At 38.7% G+C, this 26,850-nt stretch overlaps 1 protein-coding gene across 1 annotated transcript in view; it reads right to left on the minus strand.

The window, feature by feature from the left end:
• Positions 648–26,850, minus strand: part of LOC100513319 (ankyrin repeat domain-containing protein 26-like) — a 47,616-nt gene continuing 21,413 nt past the window's right edge. Inside the window, 10 exon segments of the mRNA XM_021077547.1 lie at positions 648–971; positions 2,144–2,189; positions 8,508–8,746; positions 10,043–10,206; positions 16,709–16,838; positions 18,467–18,579; positions 20,825–20,918; positions 21,262–21,332; positions 24,182–24,334; positions 26,039–26,850. Coding sequence (XP_020933206.1) covers positions 8,695–8,746; positions 10,043–10,206; positions 16,709–16,838; positions 18,467–18,579; positions 20,825–20,918; positions 21,262–21,332; positions 24,182–24,334; positions 26,039–26,850 — 1,589 coding nt within the window. The 3' untranslated portion in view covers positions 648–971; positions 2,144–2,189; positions 8,508–8,694.

Consider the following 26,850-nt stretch of genomic DNA (forward strand, 5'->3'; position numbering starts at 1 on the left):
TGGTAGTTTGGTGATGATGTCTATTTGAGTCAGGGGCTTCGAACAATTCTAATTTTAAAACTGTTTCCAAAAAGTAAATTTAAAAACAAATTAGAAAAGGGGAAAAGCCTTAGGCAAATCTTATTGCCGCATGAGGAAAGATCTATGTGTTGGAGTTTAAAGTTATATAGAATGAGTTTTATGACTCTGCAACAACTGTAATACATCAACACATTGACAACAGCCACAGCCTCAGTATATTCAAATCATGTCTGTCTAAATCTTTATCTTTATATATAGCGATAAAACTGGAAACTACAAGAAATCTATTTAATCAACACTGCTAAATATATATTTTTTTCTTTTTGCTTTGTATCTCAGGGCTGTACCTGTGGCATATGGCAGTTCCCAGGGTAGGGTTCGAATCAGAGCTATAGCTGTCAGCCTAGGCCACAGCAACATGGCATCCAAGCCAATTCTGTGACCCACACCACAGCTCATACCCACTAGGCAAGGCCAGGGATCCAACCGGTGACCTCGTGGATCCTAGTCGTATTCACTTCCACTGTGCCACAACAGGAACTCCCAACACAGCTAAAGATTAACGACAGGTTTGGTGGTTTGGCTGCTGATTAAATAGCTGGTATCTGGGTTCAGCTGGAGTATGAAAAACTCAACAGTGCTGGGTTTTATTCACAAAATCTCCTTCAATGTTACATACAGAGAAAAATGATGGAAAATACTATAAAAATTCTTGTACACATATGACACAAAAATATTTGCTTCGATAAGGATTTTTACAACATATTTAATGGGAACAAACAAAAATGTTATGTTAACTGTCCAGCAGATATAAAGTTCTACTATTTCTTTTTCAGACAATGTAAGTTTTCTTCAAAATCTGTACATATTGTGTCATGTTTACAAAAGGGCTCATCACTAGATCTTAGATGAGAAGCTCTCCGGTACACAAGAATCAAGTTCAGCAATGCCTGGAGAGAAAAGGAAAGAATGGCATTCTTTATCTAAAATCCTTTCTAGTTAATCAAAATATAGGGAGTTAAAAAGAACAGAGACCTTTCTAAGTGTTAAGAAGAATGAAAAATATCTATATACGATTACAGCACAAAATACACAATGACTATTTTATCGTTTGCCCATGGTTACATGCTGAGCTCACTGCTCTCAAGGCCGACTCTCAGAGCTTCTGCTTTTCTCACTCCTCACTCATTTAGTCAACAGCCATGTGCTGAGGTACCGTGACAGGCACTGGAATTACGAGTGGAAGGTGACACAGGCCACCCTGAATAATCATATACTCTAAACTGGAAAACTAGACAAACAGGCAATTTCCATGCAGAGCCATAAGTCCTATGACAGGCAGAAAAGAGCGCATGACTGGAACCCTCAGAAGGGACATCCAACTTGGTGTCAATACTGTCAGCTTTCGCGTGGAGGTGATATGGAAGTAGACACCTGAAGGATGTGGCAAAACTATGGGAACTGGAGGGAAGAGGCAAACACAAAGAGCAGAGGTGAGCAAGGGCTGTTCAGAATTGCCAGCTGTCTGTCTGACTAGATGCCAGACAGAGGAAAGGGGCAGAGGAGGGGAGGAGGGAGCTAAGGCGGAATGCCTCCTCAGGAACCAGACTGACTTGGGTGTTTTTATTCCACGGGAAGGAGTCTGGAACTTTTCCTGGGGGCAAAAGCCAAACCAATGGCAACTTTAACGACAGGAAATTCAAATGTCACCCACCAAGTGACAGCTGCATGAACCGTGATGGCCTGAGTCTGGGTTTTTTGGCCTCGATCACTACCAGAAAGTTGAGAAGGTGGTGAACCCCCTGTTTTCTCAGAACAGTGTCAGTGTGCAGGCGGACCGGGCCATGAGGAAGGCAGAATAGAGAAAGAATAGAGCCACAAAGAAAAACAAATCGGCTTTTTGAGAATTTGTTGAATGCTAAGGAACATGATGCATAAATAATGAATGAGTATATTTTTCATTATAAATGCCTATTGTTTTATACTTTTCATGTGATATGTATAGGAAAAATACTTACTGTAGTGTCTGTTATGCAAACAATGGAAAGAGTTGCCATTTACTATTTATAGTTGATTTCAGAAATCAATGTCTAAATGTAATTCATAAATTTTGACAACATACCTTCTGCTAATGCTCTATTTATATATTTTTCCATCTTCCGCTGACTCTGAAATAAGTCAAATGTTATTTATAATGTTGAAGTTAAACAAGAGCATTATTGTACAAATGCTATATATAGCTTATGAAATATGGCCTGTAAATAATACTTTCAGATGAGACCTAACTTGGGGATTGCTCAAATAGAAAAATAAGCAAATGAATGAAATAAAATAAATTCCTACCTATTTTGATTTTCACTAATAGAGAACATACATATGTAATGCTGTTTGCATTAATCTGATCCAAAATACAATAAATATTGGTGTATTGGATATACATAATTTCAGAGGCTGATGCTTGATCTTTCTGGGACAAAGAAGTTTAAACTATTCAAGTCAAATTTTACACTGAATGTGTTACTTTGCAATTCTTAGAAAAACTTCCCTTTATTAAAGTTTAACCAATGGATTTTTCCTTAAAATGAGCTTTCCATTCTTACACTTCTATGAAACTAAAATTGTAAGGTCTGTTCCATGGTAATAATTTTTCAACATAGAATCTTAAATACATAAAATGAAGAAAGTGGTTCTGTTATAATGTCATGTGAAAATTTTAGTGACAAAAACAAAAAACCCAAAACCTGCTTGAAGAAAGGAATAAGAGAGGGGCTAGGTCGGTTTTCACCCTGGGTTTCTGATCATGACTTTCTAGAATTAGAAACAAGGAAAACAATATATAATTCTTGAATTGTAACTCTGGAACTTTGTTTCCATTCTAGAAATGAGGGCCGGCTTTTGGAAACATCTATTTATATTTATCCACTTTGTTCTGAAATGGCTGAGGCTATTTCAAACTATATTGCAAGTGCCTCCACCTAGAGTATTATTTTTATTATAGGTTTCATACAAAACGCACCCTCTCGCTCAGCAGGATCTAAAATAGCATACTGAAGCCAACACTGAGGTGATAAGGATACCATGACAGACAATGCCCTGGTCAAGTGTACGTGCCAAGACAAATGTCTGCCTCACATGTTTTCCAACATTTTCAGACTCTTCTCCATAACATTTTTCTTACAGCAGCATTACAGAGAGGCCAAATAAAGTGAGTAATGTGACTGCATTCCTAGATAGGTCTTGTGAAAGTCACAGCTGATAACAGGTGAACGGAGAAAGCCTTACTGAAAGAATTTTATACTGCCTATACATACTTATATTTTTATCAAATTGTTTTATAATAAACACTATGCAAAAATGTAAATCACATTTTATACATGTTGGATTAGGGAACTACCAGTGTAAGATTACTGTCGTTTCTGCCCAAAGCTCTTGCCCTCAGTGTGTACTTTTGAGACCTTTATGTTGATTTCTAGGTGAGAACTGTGTTCAGATGAAGGAAGTAGTTTAGTCCAACATTAATCAAAGGAACACACCTGCAATGTTCTTTCAACTTTTCCATTTCCCAAAGTCAAAGAAAGGTGAGAAAATTAGGTAAGGAAACAAGGAATCTGCAGGCTGTAAGTGTAAGATTTTTAACTACAAGGCTTCCCTCTTAACCTTTAGTTTCCAAACTCTGTCCCAGTGAAAAAGAAGGGGGGCACTTCAGGATTGAGGGCCAAAGAAGTTTCAGCTTCAGACTCTCCTTCTTTCCTTTGGCTGAACAGCTCTATGCTTGTCTCTGTTTTATATAATACAGTTTCATGCAAAAAAATACTTTTCAGAAAGAAAGGGGTTTTTTTGAAAAATAATTTAAGGGAGGAAAGTGACTGATTTAGTTAGAACTTAATTTGACAAGAGGTAAGTGAGGCAGGCCGAGAGACTGCAGCTTGCCTGGGGTCACAAAGCAAAAGGCCTTCTTGCTCAGTCTAGAGATGTATGACAGCTCCTTCCTCGGATTAGGGAAAAAGACAGATTTTAAACTAGAACTGAGAGAAAATATGGAAGAGTGTCATGTAGACAAATAATGTTTGAGGTATGAGACATGAAATGATAACTTTCTAACTAAATTATATGTTTTAAAGGCATGGACAAGAGTAAATTATCAATGCAACTCCTATTATATGCGGTCAATACACTCAATTTCTAAAGCACACCTTTGTTTAACCAAAGGACAGGCAACTTGAAGGAGAAAATCTTTAATGGTATCAAGCCGGCTGAAACAGAGATTCTTCCTTAAAACAATATTCATTTCCTCCAAATAAAATTTATTTTACCAAAGTCAGCCAACAAATGAATTATCCACCTTGGAGGTAATTTATGGCCATACTTAGAATATAAAACAGATTTCTCTTGACCACCTAGCATCCTTCTCTCCAATCTCTCATCATTACCTGGTATATACAAGAGAGAGGAGCTCAACCCCAACTGCAATTTAAATCCAGTCAGAAATTACAGGTGAACTTCACTTCCTTGGCCTAAAGTTTCCACCTGAGGACTTAGACCTCCTCCACCCACCTCAGGAGAGGAAAGGAGATTTACCTAGTGGGCGAGTTTGTAAGAAGGAACTAAGGAGAGCCTGCTTGGTTCTGAATCTTTTCTTTGAAAAGATGTGTCTTCCCAGAGCACCTTGAATTTGGGTCTCACATCTGCAGGAAGGAAGCAGCACGCCCCCGGCAGAGGTGTCAAGCATTTGCTTCCTCCCTTTAGGACTGAGAGGCAAAGGGCCCGATTGGGGATGAAGAATTCCGAAGCCCAGGGTGGCTGCACATCTAAACTCTGTCCTACAATTCATCAGTATGTGTTAGTGATGAGGCTACTTAGCTGATCACCACCTGCCTGACTCCTTCCCACATTCTGTCCTTACAAGGAGAAGTGTCATTGGCTAGCTACCTCATCACAGTTTCAACAAGGACGATGACCAGAAAACACTCATAGAAATGTTTCCTTCTTCCCTGACATTGCAATTAATGTACGCTGTTCAAAACAACCCCTAGCTTTTTTTTTTCTTTTTTCTTTTTTTCCTCTTTCTTTTTTCAGCCGCAACTGTGGCATATAGAAGTCCAGGTTAGGGGTCAAATTGGAGCCGCATCTGGACCTATGCTTCAGCTTACAGGATCCATAGAACTCCCAAACCCTATTCTGAACCAGGGAAAATTAGTAAGGAGTAATTCTGACAGAGAAATATAGTAGAGCCAATCACAGTACAAAGCAGAGCAAGTACAAATATACGTCCATTCAACCAACCATAACGTATTCCTGTTAGATGAAATTTCAGGTAATGGGCTGGAAAATAAGGTTGCACTTTTTGAGACTAATTTGAGAAAAGCATACATGCCACACACATAGACATACACATGCCTTTCTAATATACTTTCAGTAATTATTGATACTTTTAAGTTAAAATTTGATATCATTCTTATTTTGAAAGTTATAAAAGTAAATGCAACTAGGGAAATATAATAAAACCAAGCCATGTAAACCACTTCATTATCCACTTGTAAGTAGGTTCATGTGTGAAGGAAATTACACTGGTTAGCTTGTTAGCATTAAATACATCTATTTTGCTGCAGAGAAAAGTACTGAGGAAGACTCTGTTGATTAAGCTGCTGAAAAATGAAGTACAGGGAGGAAAAATGAATGAAAAAGGACTGGAAGAAGTTGAGCAGTTACCCTTATCTTTCAAAAGATAAAATGCCTGCTCACTGGTCCATGTGGACAAAACGAAGTGGGACATGTGGGATTATATGGAGCACAGAAGTAAAACAATAAACACGTTGTCTGAACTCTGCCTCTGACTTCTGAGAAACTCGCTTAACTGTTGTGATCGTGTGATCAGAGTTAAACTTCAGCGTGGACGGCACTGCCTTGGTGATGTAAACTGGAGGCTTATTTCTGAAAGGAAATGTGACTCAATATTCTGTTGAGACACATCATGTGTCATGCTAAACGTTCATCTTTAAGTCAAAAGCAAAAGAGAAATACCAGATGATGTCACTTCTATCTGGAATCTAATATATGGCAGCAGTGAGCCAATCTACAGAAAAGAAACAAGCTCTTGGGCATGGAGAACAGACCTGTGGCTGCCAAGATGGAGGGGGAGGGAGTGTGATGAGGGCGGAGTTGGGGCTTAGTAGATGCAAACCATGGCCTTTGGAGGGCATGAGCAATGAGGTCCTGCTCTACTTCATTTTTCAGCTCCTTGATCAAAACCCACCCCTTTCTGACATTTTAGACAGTATGTTAACTCCTCTCAGAGGATTATTTTATGTTTTCCTAGTAGAAATAGTTACAGCCACAGCAATTCTAGAAGGCCCCTTCCTTCTGACTGAGAATTCAGAAAACAGTACCTGTAGAAGAACTCTTTTAAGGCATCCCGTCTATAGTGATCACGGAGACATGTCTTTGCCTCTTGAGGGAATATTTTTAAATCTCTCTTATTAACTCCAGCATGATTTGACAGAGAAGGCCCCACAAGGGAGCTATGTAAATCTCAGAATTACATTACGTTTAAAATGAACTATCTTTCAATTTAACGAGAAATACTAAACAATAAACACTCTTTCATCCAAAAAATTAAAGTGTGAAATGCCTCAGCATTTTTTCTCTTGCGTGACTTCTGTCTTCTGCACACAAACCCTCTTTCTTTCTCATCTTGTAAAATGATGCATGTCATGATTTTTTGGGTGTCAACTAATGAGAATATTTTAAGTTTGCATCCTGCTTATCTACTGACAGAAGAGTATGACGTGTATTTTATTTTTGTACCCTAGAGTCCAGTTTCAACACTCTGAAGCATTCAGGCCCAACTGAGCTGCAGTGCTAAGCATCTTAACTTTGCTCTTCTATGATTTATTATGACATGACGCCAAGTGAGGAAACAAGTTGAAACATCATTTAAGGAGGGCCCAAGCTACTTTACATCAGGAACATCATGAAAACACCCTGATTAAAGAGGCTATTTTAATAGCACTGACACACACAATGTAAAGTCGTTGCAGTTTACAGACGCCCCATCATTGCCATCTTAGACATCATTCATCTAAGTCATGGCAAGACAGAGACATAGGTGAACTTCATTTAAAAAGTTTAAATAGGGCCTTTATTTAACATATATTTAGGAATGTACTACAATTGCTGAGCAAGACATTTTATAAAAATTGAAATTGAAATGCCACCAGTAAAACAGAAATTAAGAATGTACTTTCATGTAAGAAAATGACCAAAGTTTTAAGTTAAACACAGAAATGAGGGAGTTCCTGCTTCGGCGCAATGGGATGGGCAGCATCTCTGCAATGCCAGGACGCAGGTTTAACCCCGGACCCCACAGTGGGTTAAAGGATCTGCATTGCCTGACCTGTGGCATAGGTCCCAACTGTGGCTCAGATCTGATCCCTGGCTCAGAAACTCCAAATGCTGCAGGGTCACCACAAAGGAAAAAAAGAAAAAGAAAAAAAAATAAGCAGAAATGAACCTTTTATTTTTATGGCTGCACCAGTGGCAATGGAAGTTTCTAGGCCAGGGGTCGAATCAGAGCTGAGGCTGATGGCTACACCACAGGCATGCCAACACCAGATCTGAGTCACATGTGTGACCTATGCCACAGCTTGGGGCAATGCCTGCTCCTTAATCCAATGAGCAAGGCCAGGGATTGAACCTGCATCCTCTCGGACACTGTGTTGGGTTCTTAACCCACTGAGCCATGATGGGAACTAAACCTGTTAATTTAGTGTTAAAAGTTCACTTCATTCGTACAAAGGCTTTATCATCGCTTCCTTTAAGTAATAAACATCCATGTGTGGTTCAGTGCTTGAATGCCAACCATTCACTTATGCTGAGGGGTAGGAAAACTAACGTGCAACAGAATTTGAAAATTACTGTCAACTATGGCCAAGCTGTAATCAAGTATGCCAAACATCTGAAAGTGTATCTTTGGTTATTCGGCAATAATATTTAATTTCTAAAGTAGCATCTAAGGAGTTCCTGTTGTGGCTCAGCAGTAACAAACCCAACTAGTATCTGTGAGGAAGCAGCTTTGCTCCATGGCCTCCATCAGTGGGTTGAGGATCCAGGGCTGCCTGAACTGTGATACAGGTCACAGACACGGCTTGGAGCCTACGCTGCTGTGGCTGTGGCAGAGGAAACTTCCATAGGCTGCAAGTGAAGCCCTAAAAAGAAAAAAAAAAAGCATTTAAATGCAGCTTTTCAAGAAATTTAAATTTGTCAATTAGTTACATTTATTGAATAAAGTTGATGATAGGTATCTCTTAAAAGGAGATATCCAGGGACTTAAAAAATGACAAAATTTGTCTTCTTCTTTATTAGCACAAATAATTATGGCTTTTACTAAGTGTGCATAAGTCAAATAAACAACTCAGAATTTCACCAATTGAAAACACGAATTATATCAGAAATCTGAAACGCAAGGAAGAAAGGATAATTTAACTAACCTTCATCAAGTCAGTCACAATGCTGTCAAAAGAAGGCCGTGAACGTGAGGTAGAAGACGTTAAGGTTTCTCTTGTTGTAAGATTTCTTCTGAACACACGGAGCTACTGGGAATATTTTCAGCACCAGGTGGCTCCAGGACTGGACTTGTAGTAAATGTTTGGGGTAAAGATCTGTTCCGCTGTTTCTTCAACAGAGGTTTCGTACTGGTCTCAGCCAGCCTCTCCTTAATCCGTGAAGTCTGCAAAATGCAAATTTCATTCATTTCATTTTCCTCAGATGATTCCTAACTGATAGGCACCTTATTAAGTTGCCCCCATAATAATAAATGGAATGTCCCACTGAACCATGTTTTGACTCAGAAAATGTCTCAGGGCAGAAGGACATATATGCCTTGATCAAAAAGAACGGAGACAGTTCCAGAGGTAGCTACAAGTATCCCCTGCTTCCCAAAAGTATATGTTCTTTGCTTTAAGGGAAGGTTTACATGGGCATGTTTTTGATGATAACTGGAAAAAAAAATCTGAAGAGGATTTCCGATTTTATGAAAAGAGGCAAAGACCCAAAACAGTGGTCAGTGTTCTTTCTGCAGAGAGCCATCTCAGAGGCACTGCAACTCAAGCAGGGAGAGCAGACCCATGAAGCTCCTCCCCCAGGAAGTACATTTAGCATCTCAGCATCAAGCCTCCGTGGCTTTTAACTGTGCCAGAAGCCTCTGTGCTTTATTTATGCATATTTATTTTATGCACCCACTAGCAAGAAGTGTCCTCAGCTAACTGCTTCTTTGCTTTATGCCATTTGGGTTATAGGAAAGATTTCATAGGGGGAGTTCCGATTGTGGCTCAGTGTTAATGAACCCAACTAGTATCCACGAAGATGCGTATTCCATCCCTGGCCTCTCTCAGTGGGTTAAGTATCTGGCGTAGGCGTGGGCTGTGCTGTAGGTCCCAGACGTGGCTCAGATCCTGCTTTGCTGTGACTGTGGAGTAGGCTGGCAGTTGCAGCTCTGATTCGACCTCCCGTCCAGGAACTTCCATATGCTGCAGATGTGGCCATCAAAAGAATTTAAAAAAAGATTTCATAGAAACATTCTACATTTGGATAGTGGGGACACCTGTAGCTCATAACAGTAGTTACCAAAGTATGGGAGGTGGGAGCTGCCCTTGCTGTTTTCCACAGGCAGGCCACTGTATTGTCCTCAGCCACTAAGTGAAGTATACTGCCCTTCACCCCTATGTTAATTTTCCCCCTTTCACATGCATGCCTTTATGTAGGTTAGGAAAATTTAAGAGGATCCATCAGAGTTTGCCTTCACAGCACCCTCTGGTGATGAAAGCAAATATCATAATCAAGAAAGTAAATTTATCAAAAGCCAGAATGTAACCCTTTTGGTTTAAGGTATCATCTTCCAAAAAATAGTTCAACTTGATAACACTCCTGTTTATAGAAATTCCAACAAGAAATTTTATAATAATATCACTCTCTACATTGCAAAGACGCTAAAGCACTTAGCTTATGACTCTATGTTTTAACTTACTTGTTCAGTTTTTTTCCCAGCGACGTTCTCAATTTTAATTCTTCTAGGTAGAGTTTCTTATATTTTTCCAATTTCATTTTACTAGAAGATTCATGAAAAGTGTGTTCTTTGGAGCATTGAGATTTCAGATATTGCTCTAAGTTTTCTTGAGACGCTGCTTGTGTCTAAAGCAAATTAAAAGGAAACATTTAAAAAATAATTATAACCTGAGTAACTCTAGTATATTTACTCGTTTAGTTTGGAGTCAACGATTCAGAGAGCAAATGTAAATGTGCTGAAAAAGAAGCTCACTTTAAAATGTTTATCATCAATGTTAACTGAATTATATCTGAATTATAAAATTAAAGTTGAATTGCTGTTATATTAGTGCTCATGTCATGTGATAACATAAAGAATCATAGGATCACTTTAAAATTTAAAAAAAATTGAGAAATACAATGTATGAGTAATCCAAGAGTACAGCACAATTTTTCAATCACAATATTTTCTTATCCTCCAAATAGCCCTGCATTATACCAATTGGTGTGATTTTGTCATCTGAATCACTGTAATCTAAAAGCTCAACTTAGTGATAATAATGACGGAAACTGGAATATCTTAAGGGAGAAAAAAATGCCATCTTCCACTCGGAAATCTACAAAACCAACTATTAGAAGAGAAGCAGAGGAAACACATAAAATGTATACATCCATGTTGTAATTTAGAGGGAAGTGAATTATAGCACATTCAAGATCAATACATCCACCTGTAGGAATAAGCGACTTTTGTTAACTGTTCTTCTATCTCCTGTCTTGCTCCTTCTTCAGTCTCCTGTTCACAGTGCTCTACCTGACTGCGTTCCACCATATTCATTTCTATGTGACTCTTGAGGTTTACTACTGCCTGTTCCAATTTTTTTTATTCTCCTCGAGTTTTCCACATCTCTTCTGCATTCCTTTTGTACATAACAATTCCTGTTGAAGAACTTGATTTTTTTGCATCCAGATGTAGACATTTGGAACATGCAGTTTACTGCTGTGCTCTCGGACCATCACTCTGATATGACAGAGTGAAGAATAATAATGACACTGAGTAATACAGTGTAATGAGGGAAGTAGGTTGAGAACAGCTTAACTCACAACCAATATCACATTTGAAATAAATTCAGTTACAATAAAATGCTATCTACACTGTAGAATGTAGAATCTTGAATTATGCAGAAAATGAAAAATTTCAAACCACCGAGAATCACAAAAATAAAATCATTCCTGTCATCATCTGTTTTTTTTTTTTTCTTTTTTCTTTTTTTGTCTTTTGTCTTTTTGTTGTTGTTGTTGCTATTCTTGGCCTCCCGGCATATGGAGTTCCAGCTAGGGTTGAAAGGAGCCGTAGCCACCGCTACGCCAGAGCCACAGCAAGCGGATCCGAGCCGTGTCTGCAACCTACACCACAGCTCACGCAACGCCAGATCCTAACCCACTGAGCAAGGTCAGGATCGAACCCACAACCTCATGGTTCCTAGTTGGATTCGTTAACCACTGCGCCACGACGGGAACTCCCATTCCTGTCATTATCTGTATCACACAACATTTGCACTTGATTTTATATTTTATGTCTATAATTATTGCATATCTTTCCTCCGTAAAATGACTATAAGTCATCTCTTAGTAAAAAGTCCCTTAGTACTTCCCCCTTAGCTTAGCTGTCCATGATTTTTAAGGAAGCTGTAGGGATATTGAATTCTTTAGAGGTGAGTTAATAAGTGGCTCCCCAAACAACATTTTGAAACAAGACTCTAATGAAATAATCTCTTTAGTCTGCATTCCAATGCCATAAGCCTTTTTTCAGAACTACAAATATTTTATACTCATTTGACCTGCATTCCAAGGAGAAATGTTTCACAGAGTGAAGGAGAAATCGTATCTCCCAGTGTAAAAGTTTAGTGAGATGATGCACACAAGTTTCCTGAACCAAACAATGCCTCAAGGTTTGTAAGTCTTTGTTACTTTCCAGAAAATAAGAGAACAAATGAAACCAAAACAAACCAAAGTACTCACTGGTATTTCAGTGACACTGAGTTGGGAAGGACTCACTGGCTGTAGGTACAATGATGTCGTGAAGAGTAAGGATAAAAACGCAAGGGCTTTGCAAGACGGTTAAAGGAAGACTGATGGCCCTTGAACAGGCTGACAGTGACAGCCAACAAGAAAAGATGATTAACCTAAAGAAACCAGGACTCACTGGGTTCAAATATCTGTATCCCATTTACAGCACTTGCATGTGTCCAGCTGTCAAATACAACTAAAATAAAGAAATGGCTTCCTGGCTAAGCTCACACCCAGGGTACTGCCAGGAAACCATGGTCTACAGATGAGCCAAGACTGTAAATCCCCTTGTTAAGACCTTGGAAAGATTTCATGTCTGCCTCAAATTCTGTTAAAGATATTAAAGCATAAGAATTGAATGGTTTTGTCCCATGAGAACTTCACAGGGAGCTCAAGGTGAAGAGCTTACCTCAAAAAGATTCATGTAAGGGCAGCTTTTGCAATGGAATGTACCCCAATAAAATTCAGAGGAAACTCAAAGTTTTAAAGAGAACTGTGGAAGTAAAAACACTGCTACCACTGTTGACTAAGAGGCCAAGAATGGTGGGTGTGTGGGTGGTAGATAACTGGACCCTTTATTTCCCACATCTTCATAGTGAGAGGACTGTAATCAAGGGGCTAAACACTAAAAACCACACCCAGGTACCTTAGCTGTATCTGTATCTGATGAAGATGGTACAATCTGGGACTGGAGCCTGAGCCTGACACCATCATAACTGAGAGTTGTGGGAGAACTAGGTAGGAATAAGTGTCTTTTTCATGTGGATGGAATATAAAAAATTGTGACCAGTGAGTAGATATAAGGCTGGTTTTTAAATGTAAAGATAAGTTTTAGAAAACCCACCTTATAAAAAAGGTCTGACATGGGGCAGCCTTAAGTGACTTGCTCCTAATGAGCAGAACACGGGGAAAATGCTCTGTGAACTGCAAGCCTAGGTTAGAAAAGACAATACAGCTTCTCCTTGGCCCTTAACCTGAGATCCCAGGCCACTGTTGTGAAGGAGCTCAGGCCGGAAAGAGACCCCAGGTGTTCAGGGCAGGGGTTGCACTCGCCTGGCCCAACCAAAGTTCCAGCCACCCACCACCACCAATCAGACGAGTGGGTGGACACACCTTCAAGTGATTCCAGACCCCGGCCTTCTCGCTCCCCCAGCTGAAGCTCAGGGGACAGAGGCCACTGTCCTGGCCATGTTCTTCCCAGTGTAGATTATGAACAAAATACATGTTGTTTATTTAAGCCACTAACCTCTGGGAAGTTGTCAGGGAAAAACGGATAAACAGGAAACTGTATTAAAAATGATCATAAGAAATATCTCATAAACACAGTAGAATCTGGGATCCTATTACCAGGAATCTAATAAATGCAGAGATTACTTTAAGGAGTTCCCACCGTGGTTTAGCAGAAACGAATCTAACATCCGTGAGGACGCAGGTTTGACTCCTGGCCTCGCTGAGTGGGTTAAGTATCTGGTGTTGCTGAGAGCTGTGGTGTAGGTTACACACACGGCTCACATCTGGCATTGTTGCGGCTGTGGCATAGGATGCTTCTGATTTGTATGTAGCTCCGATTTGACTCCTAGCCTGGGAAATTCCATATGCTGTGTTTGGCCCTAAAAAGACAAAAAGAAAAAAAAATCTACCAGATTAATTTCTTAATGACAAAAAACACTGAGGAGAAGAAGCAGATATCTAGAAGAGACACTTAAGAACTTCTGAGGAGGAAGCTTTTTAGGGTTCCCTTTAATTACAATTTCTTATAAATTGGCACGTGAGCCACCTTAAAAGGTCTCAAGATTGAGGCTAAGGAAAACTTGTAAGCAAGGAGGCACATGATTTGAAGTACAGCACCTGAAAAACAACTAGAAATCGTCAGTAAAATAACCAAAATCAGACTTTTTAACTCATCTCATTTAACTGAAATTCCAGAGATAGGCAGCTTTGAGTATTTAATAATCTAGCACTCAATCTGCATTCATGTTCCTTTCCTCAGGGAGGAAATAAACCCTATGGAAGCATTTTTAATTTCCACACTAGTAAAACATACATAGTGTCCTTTGGTGGTATTTAAGTTAAATACAATTTTCTCTCTGCTTAAAGCTTGTCCGCATGAGGAGGTAACACTATCTCCTCTTATGTTCTACCACAATGCTTCTCCATATCACACAAACAGTCTTTGAAATTGTGAAATACAAATTATGGATTTATTACTTGTCTCTGATAAACTGATTAAATATTACCTGTTTTTTTTGGGGGGGCGCACTTGGGCCTGGGATTGAACCTGTGTCACAGTAGCAACCTGGGCCGCTGCTGTAACAACACTGGATACTTAACCAGCTGTGCCACAAGCAAATTCTCAATATTATCTGATTTTTAACAGCTGCACTCTTGAGTATTTTTCTTTGGATGGCATGAAACCTTTATTCCATTAATTATGTATTAGTTATAAACACGGCTACGCATCCCTTGAAGTAAAAGGAGGTGGAAACAAGGACCTGTGAATTCTGAGAGCCAAGAACACGATCAGGAGGAGTGGTGCGCACAAGAACCAAGTCAAAAGAGGACTGAGCTGTGAACTGCAAGAGGCTGGATAGAGAGACTACCAAAGAGGAAAGCTGACAGCACAGACTTAATTTTCTCCCCCAGACGGCAAAAAAATTTATGGATGAGTCTGTGAATTATAATGAGTTAAACATAAGAGCGCACAGAGAGGACCAAGGCAGCAGATCCTGTGACCAAGATTTGAGAAAAACTGGAGTGAAGGGGAGGCACTGGGTTAGAGAAGTAGTTCTGATAGAGGGCAGAAGAGAAATGGACTTTATCTTTGTAAGCCTACTTTCCATCATGTCATGGAGTCAGCAGGCCTAAGCTGGCCACAGTTCCTTCAGAAGCAGAAAATCTCCACAGCAGTAGTTAAAAATCATCCCACTACACTGACCTGTTATTATCACATAAAACAACTGTTAACCTGTAGGATGACTGGGGAAAGCGTTCCCATAAAATCTGACAGTACTGGCACTTAGTACTGGCACACTGGCATACAGATCAGTGCATCACCACTGAGGATCTAAAAAGAAACCCTCACAGTTACAGTCAGTTGACTGTCAGTAAGAGTGACAAGTAATTCCATTTAAACAAATGGTACTGGGACAACTGGATATCCGCACAGAAAAGAATAAGATGAAACCCCTACCTCAAACCATATGTAAAAATTAATTCAAAATCCAAGAGCTATAACTACAAAAATTCTTTAGAGGAAAACACAGGTGTTATCTTCATGACTGGATTTGACAACTGTTTCTTAGATATGACACCAAAAGACAAAAAATAGATCAACTGAACTTCCTCAATATCAAATACGTCTGTGCTTCAAAAGACCCCATGAAGAAGCTGAAAAGGCAATCTCCTGAAGGGGAGAAAACATGTGAAAATCCTGTACCTGGCAAAAAAAAAAAAAAAAAAAAAAAAAGGTATCCAGGATACCAAAAAACCCTTCCAATTCAGTAATAAAGCAAAACCAATTTAAAAGTGGGCAAACACTTGAACAGACATTTCTTGGAAGAAGATACATAAGTGCATCATAAGCACATGAAGAGATCCTTAACAATATTAGTCATCAGAAAAATGCAAATCCAAACCACAATGAGAGGCCACTTCACACCTACTAGGATGGCTATAAGCAAAACAACAGGTCACAGTAAGTGTTGACAAGCATGTATAGAAATTGAAATGCTTACACACTTTGGATAAAAATGTAAAATGGTGCAGCCACTCTGGAAAACAGTATGGCAGTTCCTCGAAAAGCTAAACAATGACCATATGATACAGCAAGGCCAGTCATGACTATATTCCCAAAAGGAAGGAAACATGCATTTATACCGAAACCTGCTGTTATATTACAAATGTTCACACTGGCATTATTAACAATAGCCAAAAAGTGGAAACAGCTCAAAGGTCTAGCACCTGATGAATGGATAAATAAATGTGGTCTGTCCCTAACATGTTGTAATGTTCAGCAATAAAAAGAAATGAAGTGCCGATACCTGCTACAAAATCGATGTACCTTGAAAACATTGTGTGATTCTATTGATATGAAACACCCAGAAAAGGCAAATCCTCTTACAGAGACAGGGAAGAGAGTAGTGGTTCCCCAGGTTTGGGAAGAGTGGGGAAGGGGACACTGGCACAGGGTGTTGGCTAGAAGGTATAGGGTTTCTTTGTTGGGTGATGACAATGTTCTAAAATTGACTGTGATGACAACTGCATAACTCTAGGAATACACTCTATGTCACTGAACGGTACAATTTACATGAATGTTTTATATTTCACTAAAGCTGTTACCAAAAAATAGCTGATGCTTTGGGATCAGGAATGGTGTGCTGTTCAGCTTCACATCACTGGCCAGGGTTCAAGACAGAAGGGAACTAACAGTGTGCTCTTTTGAATAGGGAAAAAGGTGTCTGTCTTACTCATATAACATCTATAAAATTAAAGGGAAAATCTGTGGTTCACTGCTCAAAGCACTGAGTGATTTATAATTCCCCAAATTAAGAGTTTTTGGGGCCCCAAACTGAATACAAATTACCTTATGTTTTAGCGTATCTATCTGAATATCCATTTCAGTTGGACTGCTTTTTACAACACCTTGGGCACTAAGCTCTCCTTTTTCATGTTCATTTACTTCCCTTCTTGCCATTTCCAAGCGTTCCTTCAATCTATAGAAATGTATAGAATGAGTAAGTCAAGTTCTTTAAGAGTAAATATTTAATAATGACTTAAAACAGATATATCTTCTACCATGTAATGTAAACAAACCTACAAATTATGGTCCTTTCTCATTTGTTTGCTCTAATATGGTTTGAAAATATAATAACTAAATTATAATTTCAGATAAATAACATCAAGAATTTTAGAAACATATACAGTAGGGAAAGTGTTAGTATATGCATGTACATATCACAATTCATATAGATTTCTTATTTATATATGTCATTATTTACATCCATTTTTAGTATGTTAATATGAAACATTAACTTACTGTCTTATTAAATACTGGTAATACACCAGAGATCAGCACCCAAGGTGAAGAAGAAGAACATACTTATATGTGAATGTTTTGAAAAGATACAAAAATACATTTGGGTACCTACTGATCACAGCCTACAAGAAGAAAATAAAGCTCACACAGAAAACATCAAGTCACTCACTCAAAATAGAAAAAAGAAACAAGAGAGAAAAATCTTTGGAGTCTGAGTTGCGGGGAAAAAAACCCGCCAGGCTTTAGAAGAAGGAAATCAGCAGAGAGAGCATGTGTAACAGTCTCCTCAAGACTGTTTTAAGAGATCTGGAAATCTTGGTTAGTGAGGTGTTAACAATATGCAAAGCAACAAAGAGAAAGTTATTTGAGAAAACAATATTGTTGAGAATCAGGGAACAACCCTAAGTAGAATCAACCCTCAGCATCCACAGCGTTTTGCTTCCAAGACCCTCACATACCCTGTGGATACTGAAATCCTCAAGTCCTTTCTAGAAAATGGTGCGGTATCTGCATATACCCTGCATATCCTCAAGTATACACACTCGATCTTCTCTAGATCCTTCTAAAATCTAATACAATGTAAATTCTACCCAAATAGTTGTAAATGCAATGTAAGTACTATGTAAATAGTGCCCAGCCTGAGCCCAACCCAAGTTTTGCTTTTGCAACTATCTGGAATTTTTTTCTGAAGTTGGTTGAATCCAGGGATGTTGAGGGTGAAGTGCACTCAGCAAATAGGTGGGGGCTTCACAGACACTGGGAAACACTAGTCTTTTCTTTATTTTCTGAGTGGTCAAACATGCTCACTAAGATTATTGTACTTTAAGTCACACTTCAAATACATAAATATATATATATTTGCATGTATATTTTCTAACTAATAGAGCAGAAAGAAAACATAAGCCAAATCAAGATAATCTTCCATGTTATTAAACATGACACCGATGGGGTTTTAGATATTAAAATACTTGAATGCTGAAGGGGAAGAACACTACTAAAAGAAGGAAGATCACCAAAAAGAGCAAGGATATCCTGCAAAAATAAGAATTCAAGGTAGACGATGAAGACTAGGGTGACTATAAGCAGCAGGCACTGTCACCACGGTTTTGGAAATCATTAGAGAGTAAGCGTGACAGTGCGGCATTCAAAAAAGTTTCAGACTGTGCTTTTAGTTTCCACAGTACATTTTCAAAAGGGAAATTTCTATAATTATGAAAATGCATATACAGAATGTGTCTGTTTCTAGGCTTTAATAAAATAATAATTCATTAATAGTTGAAATGATCTGAAATATTAAAATCTTACCCAGTAAGCTCTTTTTCTAATCCATCAGTTTTCTTCTTTTCCCGATCCAAACTGCTTTCCACAAACGGTATGAACTCCCTCAGTTGCTTTAATTGTTCCTTTCCATCCACAGACTTTGAAAAAAAAAATAAGCAAAGTTATTTTTTCCTATCTAGACACTTATTTGTCTTTCTTAAAAATGTTATTTTTTTGGAGTTCCCACTGTGGTGCAGCAAGTTAAGGATCTGCTGCTATCTCTATGCAGCTGTGGGTTTGATCTGCCTGGTACAATGGGTTAAGGATCTAGTGTTACTGTGTCTGTTGTGTAGTTCACCGTTGCAGCTTGATTGGATCCCTGGCCCGGACACTTCCATATGCCAGGAGATTGTCTGAAAAAATACATATATTTTATATTATATATAAGTATATTTATACACACATTACATCACATACCATATATGCTAGACAGACATGTGTATATATGTTATACATACCTACATAACATATATGTGTATTTATATAGACATATATATTTCTTATGAGTCCATGAGTCATAAGTGTTTACAGTGAACCGTAGTTCATAAACTTGATGTCATAAGTACAGAATTCATAAATAATGGCTTTTGTTAAAACAACTTAACTGATTTTTCATTTTCATGATTTCTTCATTTTTTCTGGAACTGAAATTGCCAAAATTTATGTGTTAAAAACAGAGGTTTTGACACACAAAAGACTAAAGTTGATAAAAATCTTTTTCAAAGAGTGGTTATATTTAGAATTCGGTTTCTAAAAATGCCCTAGCAACATTTTCATCCATAGTTCATAATACTCCAGGTTTTGTTCATCACATCTTACTAAAATCATCTCTGAAGAATTTCCACTCAATTCCCATTACATTTTGTTTTATGATCACATGGCCATGGGATTAGATACATTATCCATAGGCCTTCTTGCGTAAGTTTCAGTTTCTTCTTTTCTTTCTTTTTTTGGGGGGTGGGGTGGGGCTGGGCCTGCAGCACATGGAAGTTCCTGGGCCAGGGATCAAAACTGAGCCACAGCTGTGACCCAAGCTGCTGCAGTGACAATGAAGGATCCTTAACCCGCTACACCACAAGAAAACTCCCTTCCTTTTTTCATTAGCTATTTTTCTCTTTAAAGTTTAAGTCTTTCCTATACAGTATATAAAAATATAACTCTTCCTTGATTCTTGCAGCTTTTTATTTTTTATTTTATTTTATTTTATTTTTTTTTGTCTTTTTGCCATTTCTTGGGCCTCTCCTGCGACATATGGAGGTCCCAGGCTAGGGGTCTGATCGGAGCTGTAGCCACCAGCCTACGCCAGAGCCACAGCAACGCTGGATCCGAGCCACGTCTGCAACCTACACCACAGCTCACGGCAACGCCGGAGGATCGTCAACCACTGAGCAAGGGCAGGGATCGAACCCTTAACCTCATGGTTCCTAGTCAGATTCGTTCACCACTGTGCCACGTCAGGAACTCCTTCTTGTAGCTTTTTAAATTTCTCCCTTCCGTTGGATTTTAACATTCTTTAATGAATGGTCTCATTCGCAAATTAGGTTTTCATCAATTATTCTCTTCTTTTACCCTAAAACAGGATTTTTTTTGGCTGTGCCCCTGGGACGGCAAAGTTCCCAGATCAGGGATCAAACCCACACCACAGAAGCAACCCAAGCCACTGCAGTGACAACAGTGGATCCTTAAATTGCTGGGCCAAAAGAGAATTCTGAATTCCGAGTTAATTAGGAAAATCTGACTGTCAGCCTTGCAATTTCACCAACCATTTTTTTGAGTGTCATCAATGACCTTTTCCTTTACTCTTTGATCCTGCTTTACTTTTCTTGCAGCAACTGATAAGCTAAAACCATGCTTCTCTAAGCCCACTTCCTGTCTAAATGACAGTAACCCTTGGGGTTCAGTCCTAAACCTTTCTATACTGTTTTGCTTGTTTGTTTTTTAATGACTACCCCTGTGGCATATGGAAGTTCCCAGGCTAGGGGGTACAGCAGAGCTGCAGCTGAGACCTACAGTAGAGATCATGGCAACACCAGATCCTTCACCCGCTGATCAAGGCTGCATCCTCATGGATACTAGTTAGGTTCTTCACCTGATGAGCCACAAAGGGAGCTCCGGCACAATTTTTTATTTAAAATCTTAGTACAAAAATCACTAACTTTCTGAATTCAGTTAATGTCCTCGATAGAGAGAAATTATGCTATAGTAGCAAGGAGCATCAATGTAAATCCAATAAATACATTTTATCAATAAGACAGTTCCTATTTTATAAAATATCCTTATATACTACTAGTAAAACAATTAAAATTCCTTTTCAGTATGACAGGAATTAGAAGACTGACTTACCACACTTGCACTTGGCGGGTTTCTATGAAGCTGTTCAATTTCGCCCACGTGCTTTTTGTTCGTCACTTTTAAGTTGGCAGATTCAATTTCAAGGCTAAAATGGGTATTTTACAATAATTATTTGCACACATAGATTTTAAAAATACCTCACAATTTGTAAACCAACATCTACAGAGTCATTTATATAAGTTCTAAAGTTTTGAAAAGTAGATGATTTGGCAATCGTGCCAATTTTCAAGTTGTGTTTTGTGGATAATGTGAAAAATTCAGAAATAATGGGGAAGTACATTGCATTCCAAAACACCCCAAAACTGAATTTTTTACCCAGCTTCACAATGATGCATTCTTTATTATCATTCCTGATATAATTCTTATACTATACTGCTTATCTGCTTTATACTTATACTCAAGTTATTCTCTGTGCTGCTCTACTGTACTTTTGCATGTGATCCTTCATCTTCTCGGTAGACTTCACGGCCTCTATATGTAGTTCTTGTGCTTCTTGCAACTAAAATAAAGAAAACGAAGTTGTGTTTTACCTACAAATACACCTTCACCCATTTCTGTCTTTTATGACTCCTTTTTTGTGCCATAAGAATGGAGCTGAACTGTTATGACAGAGACCCTATGGCCCACAAAGCCTGAAATATTTGCCATCTGGTCCTTTACAAGTTACTGACCTCTCCTCTAGTACTAAAACACAACATTATTCATGCTTTAAATTATATTTTATCAAATGCATATACTCACTGATAAACTGGCCAAAGGGGGAGAAGACAGAATTACCTTAGAGTAAACAATTATATTTTGGTCTTCCAAGTTCCATATCAACTACAACATTAAATATCCACATATGTGAGTGACCATGGCCAGTCCAGGCATTATGAAAGTCTTGTGGACTAGTTAGAGAGACAGTATCTACACAGCAGCCAGGATGTGTGGTTCTCAGTCCCAACCCCACCCATTATTAGCCGTGTGCCCTTGAGCATACCACTTACATTTTCTGTCTCAGTTTCTCCATCCGTAAAATGGACATAATAATAGCATTTACCTCACTGGGATGTTGGGAAGCTTAAACTGGGGAATACACATCATGTCCTTAGAAGAGCAGGTGGCACATAGGAAGTGCTAAGTGTTTGCAATCAGCATCACAACTGTTGCTCTGGTGTATGTTCTAAACAATTTAATGTTTCGGCAGAGAGCATGCCAATGGACACGGTCTTCTCCACAAGTCACGTGGAAATCCCCCTTCACACCATTCAAAGTGGCAGACACTGGGGAGCCTGAGGCCCAGAGCAGATGCCCAGAACTTCAAAAACTTACACTAATTCCACCAACCCACTACTATTTTTTTCCACTTATAATAATTTATAACTTACTTCCTCTCTGTCCTACTCACTGGTCAGTGACCAAGGACTACGATGCAAAGAGCATCTTGATTGAGTAGTACTGACTGATAGTACATGACTGTTAGAGGAAACGTTAATTCATTGGCATGGATATTTCCCAAAGTTCTGAACCAATTTATTCCCAGCAACTGTTTATGTCCGGCTGCTCTAGCAAGTACTCAGGTGAGAAAATTAAGGTTATGGCCTATCAAAATCAGAATTGCCACCCCCAGAGCTGTACAATTGGTGGAGTTCAAAATCAGAATTGCTACCCCCAGAGCATTACAATGGTGAAATTCTCTCAATCTGTAAATCCCAGTTTGGGCTGCATAATGAAGGAAAGCAAATTAGAATTTTTCTTTCATAGTGAGGGAGAAAAATTAGCATTTAATTGAGCAATTCTTCTCTATTAGATTAAGTGCTTTTGATTTTATATTTCATGCTTAAAAAAATTTAACAAAAGTTTCATTATATCTTATCTCTAAGAAGGAATTATTGGTATGGCATTAAGTACTTTATCCTAATAACTGTTAGGATAAAATATGTTCAATTTATGCAAGGACAGGTGCCATGCATATCCTGTAACATTCCCTGAAAGACAAATGTATACTAAGACAAGATTATCACTCATGACAACACATTAAAGCAGTGTGACATGAAAGGCTAAATTGTCCTGCACAGAGCAGATGACAAGGGCGAAGAGGACAGGGTGAACGATGGAAAAAACAAGCTTTCTGCAGAAGGAGAGACTGGGAGCAGGTCCACACAAATGGAGGACTAGGCGAGAGGAAAAGAAACTTAAAAGACAGAAAGGACAGCACAAGGAAAGGCCAGGAACAGGTGAAATCAGCCAGTTCACTGAGAGGATAAAATCCAACAGCAGGGAAATTATCCACACAGGTCCACACCCTAACTTGAAAATGAATGTTTACAGTGGCATTCTTTATAGCCCCAAAGTGGAAGCACACAAAGGCCCATCAACGGATGAAGGGATCAATGTTTTAACTATATAACAGAGTATTGCTCAACAATGAATGAAACGGAAGTGCTGATAATGGTCCGTAACATGGTAAAACTTTGAAAACTTTATGTCAAATGCAAAAAACTAATCATGAAGGACCACATACCATGTGATTCCAGTTATATGCAACACCCGGAATGGGCACATCTGTGGAGAAATTAGCCTGGTACCTGCTTGGTGCTGAGGGAGGTGGGGAGCTGTGGGTGATCGCTAAGGGATGCAGGGCTTCTTTTTGGGGTGATGGAAACATGCTAAATTTGATTGTTGTGATAGTAGCATAACCCTCTAAAATAGGAAATACCAAAATATACAATTTAGATGGGTGAATTATAGATACATGAATTATGTCTCTGAAGTTTTTAAAAAAATCCAATGGCAGGATCTAGATAATTTTCTTAATTCTCTCTTTTGGGAGCACATGCCACACAAGATCTGAATATCTCCCTATTTCAAAAACAGAGCTAAATTGAAAAGAAAAGAAAGGCAAAGCCTAATTTCAACTGGTTTGTAGAATGACCTCTCTGCTCAAGTTAATCTGAAATCAACAAAATAAATATACACAGATGCCATACCCTTCACCAAAGTGAAGGTAAGAAATTACAATTTTTTCCAATCATGCCATTAAACATTCTCCTCTGATTTTATCTGGCTTGTCTGATCATCGTTGTAGAGATATCACTAAAAAGTACTGTTTAACAGAAAAAGCAAAGTCTCTCAACTTCTCTGAGGAGTGTGCATCACTGTCTACTTTCCAAAGGGGAAACAGAATAAGAAAAATATAGCATACAAAGAGCAGAATAAAAAGCAGTGTTTAAGAAATGTGTGTAATTAAGATAATAAAATTGAAATAAAATAATTGTAACGAAAATACAAAAGAAAGCTGTCCATGGGAATTAGTATCCTAAAGCATTTTATGTCTTCATTAACATTTAACAATCTCATACATACTCGACTTGTGATTTGACGTAGCTTCTTCTTTAAATCCTGTGTCTCATCCTCTAATTTAGCATGATCAGGCGACATCAGCTCCAATAAAGCCTCAGACAGGGACTGCTTTGTTAGAGAATCAGCCAGTTCTTGTTGAAGTTGTCCCACAACCACCTAGTAAGATACTCTGTCACTGGTTTTATAAATCACCTTATTATTAGTTACATTAGTAACAGTAAACTCCAATACATGTACTTTGAAAACTATCCCCACAGACATCAATTTGCCTTCTCCTTTCCTTCACATGCACACCTTCCAGCTCACTGAATTTGGTTAAAGTTACAGCAGATGTTACCCTCCTGCCTTATCGATGTTAAGTTATTAGAGGACAGATTCAGGCCTGCTACCCACTCCCCCAACCCCACCAATGAATTTGCAGAGCTCTACTAACTCCTGAAGTCTCATAAAGAAATGGAGGTGAAAAAAAAAAAAGAAAGAATAAAAAAGAATAAAGGCATTCTCTTGGGCCCAGTGTTTTAAGGATCCAGTATTGTCACTGTAGTGGCTTGGATCACTGCTGTGGTGTGTGCTGGATCCCTTGCCCAGGAACTTCCCCAAGCAGAGGGTACAGCCCACCTCAAAAAAAAAAAAAAAAAAAAAAAAAAAAAGAGGAAAAAAAAAAATAGGTGTGCAGTCCTAAGAGGTAGTGGTAAATTCCACTTTGTTGAACATTTTCCCTCCTTGATTCCATTAACTTCAGAGTTCTCACCGTAAATATACTTCAGTAAAACTCAAACTAAACCAAACCAAACCAAACCAAACCAGAGTTCCTCACAGATTCAATTTGGTGCTCAAATGAGGTCATGCCCATGGACTTCAGGGCCCTTTGATAACCGGGCCTCCATCTGCCTCCCTGACTACAGCCCCTACAGCCCTCCCCCCAGCCGGCTCTATTCCAGCCTCTCACGAATCCTGCCACCTCTCATTACTCTGAGGATAGGAATCCAAGGCAAAGGTAATCAATCAGAGAGCTACAGTTCTCTCTGTTGGACAAACTCATAGCCGAATAATAGTAATTGAGCCATAAAATGAGAATTTGAGCAAATCATTGGTACAAATGTTCAAAGTAAATTATCAGTAGCAGTGGGAAGATGAAATCAAATGCAGTTTTGTTAAAACGCACCACATTTGTCCCAAATGATGATTTAATGAAAAGCGGATGCCTTTAAAGAGTAGAGAGGTTATAAGAACACATGATTTGAGACTGAACTATTTCCAAATTTAATTCAAATGAACATGAATAACACTGTACCAATGAAAAAGGTATGAAAACCTACTGAAGGAAAAAAGCACTATGAGGTACAGCACCTACACATCAGTCCATCTGGGAATCTGGATGGGGCTGTCAAGGTCGTCCACCCAAATGAATATTAGTATCAAAATACTCATACTAGGTATGAGCATTGCATTTATCTTTTCCACCAAGGTATTACAATGAGTGACAATAAAGATTGAAATGATCATCCCAGCAGTGTAAGAATAAATTAATATCTGTCTCTATCTATTAACAATTTATAACTTAATCTCTTAAAATTTCTTAGGTGACATCTTGTCTTTACTCAGCATCAAGCACTCTCAGGTCTAATTTTTGTTTGCTGGATACAAGCTATGCTCTTAGGCTGATTTACAGCCTAAATATATTTTATACATATATATACACACACACACATATACATATATATATAAAATGTCTATATAGCCTATATAAACCTATATTATTTCTTATATTCAGCTAGAGTCAAATGTGGCCATCATCAAATATTACTCTGAATTTTCCCTCAGGAAGTCTGACAATTCTCTTTCTTTCTGGATACTTACTTCTCTTTCCGTTTTCTCATTCTCATACTGATTCCTCCTCTCTTTCAGGTGACTGCATTCCTCGGGTAACTCCTTGTTTCTTTCCTTCAGCATCAGATGTGGTTTTTCACTTTCAGCTTGGAGTTTTTTGATACTATCCAGACACTGGTCCTGGAGATTATTTACCATTTTCTCCTTGCTGTCGACTTCCTTTTGCAAGTCATCCAGCTGCTGTCGCAGCAACAGGTTTTCACTCTCTAGTTGGGATGATCTCTCCTTCAAGGACTCTTGCTGCTCGCCCATGTACTTCTTCACTTTGCCTTGTTCACTTGGAGGCATGTGTGCAATTTCCTTCTTCTGACACTGTGCTTGGCTTAGGTCTCTCTGTACAGGTACAGGTTCAAACACCAAAGACTTTTCTCCGAGAGCATCTCTCCTGTGATGGAGCTCGGTTTCTAGGCTATTGGATTTTCCTTCAGTTGTAGACAGTTGCTGGGAATGCATCTTGCTATCTTTCAGGTTAGACACATCCAAATTTATTTCATCTTGGAAGGGGAAGCACTTATCTTCTGCTCTCTGGAAGGCAAGCTCCAGGTCTCTTTCCGATGTCTGACTTTGTTCTTGATCATGTGTGGCAGCAGCCAATCCAGAGTGGGATGATTCAACTTGCCTTTCCGGTCTTTCTTTATTTTGTCTTTCATTGTCCAGTTCAGACTTCAGCCTTGTATTCTCAGCTGTCAGAACATTAAGCCGTCTACTGCATTCCAAGATTGTTTTTGTTAATATGTCTTCAAGTTTTACTCTCTCTTGAAGTTTAGCAAACTTTTTTTTGC

Source organism: Sus scrofa, chromosome 17, assembly GCF_000003025.6.
Source record: "Sus scrofa isolate TJ Tabasco breed Duroc chromosome 17, Sscrofa11.1, whole genome shotgun sequence".
NCBI lineage: Eukaryota > Metazoa > Chordata > Mammalia > Artiodactyla > Suidae > Sus > Sus scrofa.